Source organism: Manduca sexta, chromosome 17 (assembly GCF_014839805.1).
Source record: "Manduca sexta isolate Smith_Timp_Sample1 chromosome 17, JHU_Msex_v1.0, whole genome shotgun sequence".
In the NCBI taxonomy this organism is placed as follows: Eukaryota; Metazoa; Arthropoda; class Insecta; order Lepidoptera; family Sphingidae; genus Manduca; species Manduca sexta.
Genome location: NC_051131.1, coordinates 15,027,077 through 15,038,270, shown reverse-complemented (window position 1 = coordinate 15,038,270; position 11,194 = coordinate 15,027,077). Strand labels below are relative to the sequence as shown.

Sequence of the window (11,194 nt, the reverse complement as noted above, 5' to 3'; positions counted from 1 at the left end):
ATATAAATACCATGTCCATTATAATTTTTATTCCACTTAAATATCATTATCCTAGTGATACAAACGTCATTATATATTACAATATATAGATGAGTACGGTGGGTGCTTGCAGTGTATCTACAATACTACAGGGTAAACACTGAAGACAAACGAATTGTAGAAAGGTGACGGGTTATAAAACTACATGAAGGTAACATGTAACTATTGTAACCCGCAAATGACAGGAATAAGGTAGTAAGTTATTCTGGTCACATTGTAGGGTAAAGGTCAGGTTGGTTTAGGTGAATCTTGATGAGTTTCTTTCTAATCTAAGACTGGACAAGACCTATTTTCCTTACATTGTGCTAAGAGTCCAATCTTCTCGTATTTCGGGTTGGCTTGTTAACTCACTATGCTAGTCCGATGTAGTCTAACGGGTTCTTGCTGCATGTTTCATTTCTTAGTTACCACGGTGTGATACAAGCAATAATATTTGGGATCAGAGATTGGTTGGAATTCCATACATGACTTCATTCATTGTATAATAAAAGGGTCATCCTGGTTTGAGGAATTTAGCCTCAGTAATTTAAACTTCTTGTTATCAAGGTTTAACATTATTTTTGATACTGACTACATCTTTTTGATCAACAATGCCTCGACTTTCCTCAGTTTTTTTTAAAGAAGAATCACTACTTGAATTACAGGGCTGAGGCTAGTGGCAAGTTTCAGCACCATTTACTACCACGAGTGACCCCGTTTACCCTCAAGGCCATGTGTGAGTCCTCTGGGTACAAGTCATCAGCCGCTGGAGCATCGCGAGCCGTCAGACCATTAAGAATCTTGCGCGTCGGCCTGGGTGTCGCTCGACTGGCATCCCGCATCCTTTCTTTCGCCCATTTATCGCTACCGTATGTTCTCTTTACAGCTCTTTTGTTACACTCCTGGCCGTCCGGTTTGGCTTCCGATGGTGGTCGGCTCGGTGTTTCCGATTCGCTCCCGTTCATTAGGGAGTGAGCGCTACGAGCTTTATGTAGAGACAGGCGCAGCGGCTTCCGCGGAGGTGTCGGTCGTGACTTCACATCGTTCTTAACATCCTCATTTTTCTTGTAGTGGCTCATCCTAGAACAAGTCTCGGAACCACAGTCTATTCGAGGCGAACTACTGTAAATATCTCCGTTGGGAAAATCTGAACATTCTGACTCAAATTCGGAAGATTTGGCGCTCCTCGAGTGCAACTTTGACGTTCTTCTGCTGGATTTATGCGCGTTCTCAAGTATTTTCCCGTCTATTCGATTGTACATGTAGTGCTTCTCGGATTCTAATTGTACATCTTCAGTGCTCTCGTTCTTTTTCATTTTGCGCATGCGTTGTGACCGTTTCAATTGCTCGATGATGGATAAAGTCTTTCTCTCAGCCCAGTTGGTCTTTTTGATGCTTTCCTCTATTCTATCAGCTGCCTTTTTTATATCATAATGCCGAGGGTCACAAGAGGAGTGTGAATCTCTCACGTCCACATCGCTGTCAGATCTGAAGTAGTCTTCCCGGGACCTGCTAAGCCTTTCTGCTTTTATTCGTTGCTTTTCTAAGTGTCTTTGGTTCCTCTCAATCATGCGAATTGCAGCGTCGGTCTCTGCACTGTAATCAATTCCTCCATGGATACAGTGGTGGGAGACAGAGTGGCGCATCCTACCCGCTCTGTGTTCGAGACTGTGGGAGCTGTGTGATCTATGGTTTGGTGGTGGGGATGCTCTGGGGGACAAAGGTGGTCTGGAAGACGCTCCAGAAGCATTTGACCTTGGCCTCATCAACGGCAAGTTAGATTCTGCTCCGTCTAGACCAGGTAATTTAGCGACAATCGCAGTGATATCTGGCCCTTTTTGGAACACCTGCACTTCTGATTTAGGACTTTTACTGTTGCCAGTGGGTTCTGTGGTGATGTTGATGTTGGTTACGTTCTTCTTGGTTTTGTTTACGGTGATACAGCTGTCGTTACTGCTGGCTTGCTGAAGCTATAACAGAAAAGAATATCATTATAATGTAAAATAAAGGTAGTTCAACTTTGTCAGATTAATCGATGCTAGGATAGTTACCGGTGCATGCCTGGCGAGTAATTCAGCGACCTGCTCCTCTAGATAAGATATTCGATGCGTCAGCCTCGTGTTGTCTGTCCTGAGGCCTTCCTTGGCTTTTTCCGCTTCGTCAGCAGCTGACCTTAGCGCTCCAAGTTCTGCTCGTAGTGATGCTGCTTCGTTCTGTATAAGTGATATAAGTGTTGAAACTTTGTAAACAGGACTGATAAAATCTAAGAAAATAATACAATTTCCTTAAAAAAGGAACCTACGGTAGTGAAACTGTCATTGTTGCTTTTTTACGAGTATAAGCCATAAAAACTCAGTAAAATAATTTCTAACAAAAAATATATTTGAAGTCATAATATAAGAAAAAACTTTCTTAAATAACCTGCGTAAAAGTGGAAGGTGGTGCTGGCACCGACTGCTGCGTTTGCGAGGAACTCCGTAACAGCACGAGACGTGCTGGCGACGCCGAGCTGACCGCGCGCTGCAGCTCCTCCTGACTGCGACAGGATACCACCGACGTTCCGTTCACCTCCACCAGCCTGAAATAAGGTGTAACGGTATAAATAATAATTAGAGAAACGAGGGAGATAAGATCAGCGCTGGTTTGTACATACTAGTTATGCAATTTAATGTTATGAGTCTGATATTTTCTTCGTCAAAGATAAAGAGAGAAAGAAAAAGGTACTTAACAATACTTTTCCACAATAGCCAGCGGTTTTTCGGAAAACGTATCTATTTATTCTGATACCCTCCTAAATTATGTTGGTATATAATATATTGTAAAAGTCGTCATATTATATAATATACCTATTACCTAGTGTCTAAAGTCATGCCACATCTCTATTTGCAAAACTAATAATGAACTTAAAATAAAAAGTAGCTATCTATTCAGCACTCGCCTTTTTAAATACATTTCTTAATTCAATATCCGTTTCCCCTAGTCATACCGCAGCGGCCAGTAATTGCGCTATGTCCGATGGGGATGTTTAGCTTTCCTATAAAACGTGGAAGGTATGCGCAGTATGCGAGATTCATTAAGGTAATTGCACTTGATTTTAGCTAGAGCACTCCGCTTGAATAGCTTCAATTGGAGATCGTGAGATCTTTAATTGTGTGTTTTCTGCATTTGTCGGAAGAAAAGAATGTTTATATCTTCCGCGCTGTCACGTCAATTATCATTCTTTACGCACACGGTTACTGTTAATTCGCAATAAGAAATGTGATTTATAAGCTGCTAATTAGGAAATGGTACTATTGACAGCCTTCGTGGTGCAATCTTTTTTGGTTTCATTACTTGGTTAAGGTTTCAAAAAAAATCTTATAATATTAACGAAGTAAGTATTTACTATAACATATCTACATTGCTATAGATTCTTAATTTGTGGAGATAAAATATGTATTTTTCAACTTTATTTTTGTAATACAAGTGAATGAATAAACGAACATGCAGCTCGTTTAAAGGTAAGCGTATCGCTGTGCATTAACAATAGCAGCTCACTTGCCGAACTTTTGATAAATAAAGTTCCAATCATTTTTATTAATTTTTGGTTCTCAAAAGTGAGTCCGTCAATGCACCTATATTTTAAATTTAAAAAAACCATTGCACTAAGGTACGTAAGTATCTACTTATTAGATTTCTGACTTAGATTTAGACGTGTTTTTTCTTTCCTCATTGCGCAATATGGTCTGTACCTTAGAAAGAGTATTCATCTAAGTCGTAAGTAATGATAAAATCGATAAATATCTAAATTAATTGGCCACGTCCATGTCCATTGGGCAGTATCTACCTACGTGAGGCGAGAGAACATGTGGGCCTCATTAGCCGTGCATCGAGTAATGTTGAGTAGGACATACAAGAGGCGGTACATTTGTCCGGGACATGACGTCAAAATGTAAGAGTGGCTCAGAATTATATATTGTACTACTTCAAATTTTATGTCGCGGCAGTCGCGTTACTTATTCTCCGTCTCTGGTAAACTGTTGGACGAAGACAGTGAGGTAGAGAACCGCATGCTACAAATTGCAATAGGACGTTATTTTACAATGGACATTACATTACGGCGTTTCGAGTCGCGAGCGAGAGGGAAATATTTTGAGGGTTAACATTACAAAATACTGTAAGATGCGCATTGAAGCACCGAGCCTCACTACGCCTCGCCTCATTTGAAGTAGGACGTTGTACCGGCTCAATGCTAAAAAGAGGCTACTCTTACAAACTCTTTTTTATGTCATGTCCTACCCAACTCTAGCATCGAGTATCAAGGCGGGCCGCATGCTTTGTGTTGTCCGATACCAAGATTACGTTCCTTTGCATGCAGAATATTAAGGATGTACTATGTTAAGGCTTAAGGATATTTAAGTTCTACTTTGTAATCTTATGTAAGTAGGTAATTATATACTAAGAAATATTTTCATTTAACTTGGTTTTTATTGAATTATCCGATGGAAATGTTCGGTCCCTTAATATATATTTTTAATGGTAGTAGGTCTTAGATCACTTCTGTTATTGCACGTAGGTATTTATGAAAAAAATATATTGTGTGTCCCTGACATAATTCTAATTTTAAAATGTACCTAAGTCGGTTTTAGTACACATGTTGTTTATTGTATTTCCATTTTAGTCTACAGATCGCGTGGAATGTATAATGTGCCCATCGTTATCAGGTGTGCTGTGTTTACATTGTATTGTGCATTTTGGAATATTGTGAGCGACCTTGTATTAAAATAGGAAGAGAATTGTCGCCGCACGCGCTATCGCATCCGATCGCGCGATGTCTTGAAAATATTGAAGCTGGGTACCGGTGAGTCGGCTTAGATTAATTTTCTCATATTAGTAAAATATCTTCAGGAATTCATGTCTAATTATTTTCAAGACAATAATAATACTGTGAAAGACAATTTTAGTTATAAAAAAAGACAATTGGAAAAAAGAACATTAAAAGGAAACGTACAAATAAACCTGCTTGCTTAAAGGCACAATTATATTTTGTTTTTATAATGGTTAAGGATGCAAACTATTCATTTGTGGGATGCACTATTAATCTTAAGTAGTAAAATAAAAATACCCTAACCTAACCATGACTTCATTTAAATCAATTTTATTAAAAAAACTTGCGCTGTGACTATCAAGGAAGGAATTTAATTAACGTATCTCAACATTGTAGGATTGTGATTAAGTTGTTTATTACCAGAGATCGCAGTGGGCGAGGAGTGATACGACAGAGCTCTCTGATATAAATTCAAATCGTGCAAATTACTAGTTTGCACGCGTTAGAAACAGGGCTGGCAATGGTAATTCGATTTTTAAATTATTTAAAAAGTTGTCACCAAAAATTCAGAATATGATATACCTATGTATAACCAATATAGTATGCTAGGGAGTACTTTATACAAATCGCATATTAGATGATAAATCTGTCACAGACGCCTAAGCCGCTATGGCGTTTATGGCAGTGATGTGGGCAGGGGTTTCGGGACAACCAATATTCACATCCATAATTTTTGGTATTTTAACACCGTAACTATAAGTAATTACGTTGTTACGCTATCAGGCGCAGCACAGTCTTTTTGTTGTGCGGGAATAAAAAATTACACTAATCAACAAATATTTGCAACGATATCAAATTGGCAGAGTTATGACCCTAAGCCTTTAATTCTCTGGCAGATGGTGTCAGTTGACTGTGGCATGCCGACCGCGGCCGTCAGATGTGCCAGATAATGGCGGGATGCGACGAGTGCGACCTTTACAACTGCTCAGCGAGGTTTCGTAACGAACCTCTCGTTAACCCACTGCCGTAATCACTATAATTACCGATAATTGTATATTACGGAGACTCATGATTTGTGAGCGTGTGCTAGGTCAATTATACAAGATTTGCGCCGTCGATGAACACTAATGTAAGGTAATAAGGGCTTTAACCAAATAAAAATGTACGCGTAATCTTTATCAATGTGAGACGTTACCAATGAAAATGTTTAATCAGAAAATATCGTTTTATCACTAACTCAAATAAATTATTTATTTAGAGAACGTGACAAAATAGTAATTAGTTAGAATATTGAATAAAACCGTATTTTGTTTAAGAGTTTTGATGTATGGACCTATGGTGCAAACATTCCGTACTTAGGTACTTACAAGTATCTAGTATTAAATTCTAAGCTTAAACAATTTGGAAAAATAGCCCTAATCTCCAATAATGGTGCGTCATAGTGAGATACCTAATAATATTTAGTTTCAATTAACGCTAATGTATTTACTTTAAATTAATCAAAATAGTGTCTGATCATATTAATCAATCATTGTCGTAACAAGCTTACTTTTAAAGGTCAACATTCCAAAATACCTCACAGGCTTTCAATATTATGTTACGCCTCTATTCAGAGTCTTCAATTATAACAGCGAAATTGATATTGTAATAATATATGGTCATACTTTAACTTTTTTCTTAATGTGTAGTAATTTAACAATTCTTTCATATCTAGTATTTTAAGCATTTTCATTACAAATACGTCACTCGTCTTTTCGAGTTATCGAGAAGATTGAAACCAAACATTTACTTTGGCTGGAATTAATCCTCCAAAAATTGCAAAGAACCGTCCTAATATTGCAATTGCAGAAAAGAATCTCCTATACCAAAATTGACTGCAGCTATATCAAAGAGCAACTAAAAAGTGTTAAAGAGCGATAAAGTTTGAAGGTAGGTATTGTAACCAATTGTAACTAGGATAGTGACGGTGAAATGTTGACTGACCTGTCACAAGACCTGATGGCAGGGTTGTCTCCAGTCCACTCGACGGTCATGCCGGCTCCTCTAGGTACTGCGCCCCAGGTACCCTCGCGAGCTTCCGTCGCCACTAACATCGCGCTACCGCCGCATTCTCGCACTGTGCTGTAAAAAAAATACATTGATAAAGTTTTGTCTACCTACTATGTAAAAACAAATTCTATGCTGGGTACACAGTCAAAAATATTATATAACGGGTAAACATAATCTACAAAGCAACACAGAACAAGCCTTCCATAGTGTTCATTTTGCGAATCACAATTATTCGAACTCGAAACCTGAGATTCCAAAGTCGGCTTACAGAACGTTAAGATAATACGTAACGCGGTAACACTGCTATTGTGTATTGATAGTCGTGGCTCCAGCTCATGTCGTCACAAATTTATAAGAACATGTCTGCGCAATTCCCCACACAAAATAATTGATAACATTTGGAATTACCCACCACACTAAAGACATTAAACAGTATAGTTAAAAATTCATTGGCTATTCATAATGCAAATACCTGTAAAATACATAAATAAATTTTATCATCAATAAAAACATCATAAAACCCTCGGAGCCGTCACGCTTGGCTGAACGCGGCTGTATGAACAGAAGCCGTTGCCTTTGCAGGTCCGGGGCACGGCGCGGAGTCACGGCCGAGGGCCTGAGGGCACGCCGCGCCGCGCCGGGGCGGACACTGACCGTGTGGGGAACATGTTGCGATATTTTGCAGGATATGCCAGACTGGAAATATAACTTTTGGATATCCGATCCCTTTGTCTCTGATTATAGGGTCAGTTTAAATTGGTATTGGTTTTGGGAGAGTCATATTAACCGCAAGCGAGAAAGGCTGTTACAAATAAGTATGTATATTATTCGTATTAATAGAATATGTTACGCTATAGATATATCACATTTCCTACAAGACAGGTAGTTGGTTCCCTGAGAAATAAAAAACTTTCGGTCGTTTTTACTATTGTCTGCCTGTTTATCTACCTCCAAATTCCCTGGAAACAATGTTCTTTATCTTTTAAGTACTATTTCCTTTTTACAAGTAGATACCATTACAAGTAGATATCACCTCATATCCACCCTACCGCGAGCCGCGAGGCCTCGCCCGACACCTACGTCCTGCGCCTGCTCCGCACCTTGGCACGGATTGCCCTTTGTTTGTATGGCGAGTGCTCGACGCTTCCTAACTCCCATATACTAGCTTGTATAAAATAAAGTAGTATTGTAATGTTGGTCGTATTTCGAGTTTAATGATAAGTAAGCGAAAACTATATATGGTTAAATATTCTATATGTATGTAAAATGATAGTACATTACAACTCCATAATACTAAACTCCCACACTCCACACACAAATTTAACGCAGTGCAGTCCAAACAAATTCGACTAGTGTGATGTAGCGTATCTGTAATTAATCATAATTATAAAGTTTTGTTTAATTGCTTCTTCATGAACATCTGAATCTATACTACCAGGCTTTCTTATTTTGATCGTTAAAAACCATTTTGAAGGAAGCATTCAGCTCGTTGTCTGATGGTCAAAAATACTTAAAGTGTAGCAATTCAAATCCTCACGAGCATGCCCTATACCGTTAGACGACGTACAAAATACATGTAATTGGACATGAAGATATTGTTTCTCACGGTGCGAGCGTGCATGCAGCGGAGCGAGACTTATACCTAGTGATAGGGGACGGGGAAAAAAACTTCGTTGTGTGGCAGGAAAAAAAGTACTTCCGGTGGGAAAGTGAGAGTCTATTGATGTTCTACATGAGGTTTGCAGTCGGACACCTTCTCCGTGGCAGTGGTGAAGCGTTCATACAACCCGCTTCCTACCGGCTTCCCTTTTAGGTTTCTTTAAGTGTGTCTTCATTTTTGTTTTCTGTTAAATTAGCCGCGATATATTAGCTAAGGCAATTTTTTTTCTCGGGTTACCTTTTGAAGAATATCACTCTTCGCCTCTGCTCCGTCGCATATTATTTACAGAATAGGGGGTAAACAAGCATCTCCAGATGGATCGGTGATCACCCCTACCCATGATCTACGATACAAAAGAATTAAACCTACGTTGCCAACCTATGCTGGAATAAGAATTGGAAAATGGGAATTTATTAGATCTCATTTCATTTTACTGGTGTTCGTAACGTAGCTGCTATATGCCGCTTAAAGTAGTTTTGTTAGAGTTACACGAGCCTTTATTTTTATAGACAAAGAACACGACACTACTTCTATCTAGCATATTCCTAAATCCTTAAGTATTATTCAGAAATACATAACAAATAAAAGCAGACATTTATCGTCAACAATAAGAAATTACGCAGCATTACGCGCTATGTTAATGGAACTATGATGATCCGAGTGCCGCACGCGAGCGGTGACGAGCTAACGCGATAATGACTTGTGAAATGCAATCGCAATGATCTGTACAATAAAAATGAATGATCTATGAATATCGTGCCTTGGTGGCTACCATAAAAAATATATCAATAGATAATAATTTCTTATGTTTACGCGTATGTTATACAAAGAAAAAGACTGGATTTTTATATTACAATTTTCTTTCGACAGTCGACAAAATTATGCCGGCCTGTTGGAACCGGATAGACACTGCGTATTACTTTGAATGTTGCTTTTTCTATCAAGCAGAGTTCAGTCATTTTACGGAGTGATGAAGGTCCTGTGACCCTTAGCACACGTGTTATAATGACTGGTATTACGTTAATTACTATACTATGAGTGTGGAACTGAGAAAGATGCGCCTAATATTACAGAGGAGTTCATAATTCCATTGTTTCGCGCAGTTTCGATGCGGTTCTAACAAAATTTCACTCGCCGTGGGAAATATTAATATCAGATTATTACAATGTGTAGAGCATTATGGAGAAAGTGTATGCCGACGTTTGTGAATGTCGATCGTATCATCCGGTACTACAAATTACAATATTAATGGTCATAATGTTCAGGAAGCGATAAGAGAACGTTGATTCGATTTTGTTCTGAGACAAAACTGTTAATATTTGCTTCTAGGACTATACCGGCGCGGTGTACTTTACTTATATGTTGAGAATATAAGCGGTCGTTGTACTGGCTAAGGCTTCTATGTACAATCGTCGAGTATAATAAACAGATTATATAATTCTATGTTTCAATTAAGACTCACCCCCGCTTACGCCTTCGCTTTGAGTTTGAGTGTTGTGGCAGAGTCTTTTTAGTTGATACTATACAATATAGGTAGATACATTACACTAATAGATCAACGTGAAACTACTTTCTGATGTAAGTAAAATATGGCAATAATAAATGTATTGTTGTTTTAAAAAAATACTCAATATTTGCTCGTTCTAACATGTTCTGTTGTAGGATAATACATTCAAGGAGCCTGGCATTTATATACCCACTAACCAAACATTACAATATATAGATTGCTTTATACTCCTGATTTTGGCAAGCCCAAAAGATAATATTTTAATCGACTTTAAAAAAGAAGGAGGTTATCAATTCGATGTGTATTTTTCATGTTTGTAACCTCAGAACTTAGTTATTTATTAACCAATTTAAAAAGTCTTTTTTATTTCATAGAATATACTTCCAGATTGGTTCCATACATTATTCGATAGCGGAATGCTTGAAGATCCGGCTAATTTTAAAATCGTTTGAAGACAAAATATAAAGAATAATATTTGATTAAATTGCAACTTATCATATTACTAAATTTAATAATAAAAGAACTAAAAAAACTCGTAGTAAGCTAACACAATAATATACCAAGCCTTGTTCGGAACCGAGCTTTCTTCGGCCACACTACCTTATACATACTTCAAACAGCAAAATAATATTCTCAAATCCGCAGCAGAATCTATATCCTGCAAGTGATAAGTGGCCGAGTTAGAAACGTATTTATATCTCAGACGAGGAGGATCGCGTCGTAAATCTAAGTGGTATAAAATTGCGCGGTGCGTGGACGATATAAATCAGTACGAGACGCGATGCCCGAGTTATTGCTGTTGCCGCCCGTAAAGAGCATGCGAGTGAGTAATTTGATATCATAGTGGGGAAAACAATGTGGATTTAGATGTATTTGAAATATGTAGTTGTATCTATTGAGGTCTATTAATAATAAGAACGATAGTAAAGGATGTTATGATTGTATTCGTAGTGGATGTAACGAATCTAATTTATTGGCAACACAAAGGACTCGTTTTTGTCGTTGGCTCCGCCCGCAACAAGGTCCTTCTTAGCACAGATTTTTTTATTAAAGGTAGCCTGTACGTATTTTTGCCGCTTTATCTGTTAATAATACAAGCATGAAATAAATCGGTAATTGGTTCTTTCTCGAGGCGTGCGTAGAGTACACGCAT

At 38.2% G+C, this 11,194-nt stretch overlaps 1 protein-coding gene across 2 annotated transcripts in view; it reads right to left on the bottom strand.

The window, feature by feature from the left end:
- Positions 1 to 14: 14 nt before the first annotated feature.
- LOC115450664 overlaps positions 15 to 11,194 on the bottom strand; it is a 32,430-nt gene continuing 21,250 nt past the window's right edge. For both annotated transcript variants that reach the window (XM_030178731.2, XM_030178732.2), the window contains exons 7-10: positions 6,809 to 6,946; positions 2,440 to 2,596; positions 2,070 to 2,231; positions 15 to 1,988 (exon numbers count right to left, since the gene is read on the bottom strand). In XM_030178731.2, the coding sequence (XP_030034591.1) occupies positions 705 to 1,988; positions 2,070 to 2,231; positions 2,440 to 2,596; positions 6,809 to 6,946 (1,741 nt within the window). In that variant the 3' untranslated portion in view covers positions 15 to 704. The remainder of the gene's footprint in view (positions 1,989 to 2,069; positions 2,232 to 2,439; positions 2,597 to 6,808; positions 6,947 to 11,194) is intronic.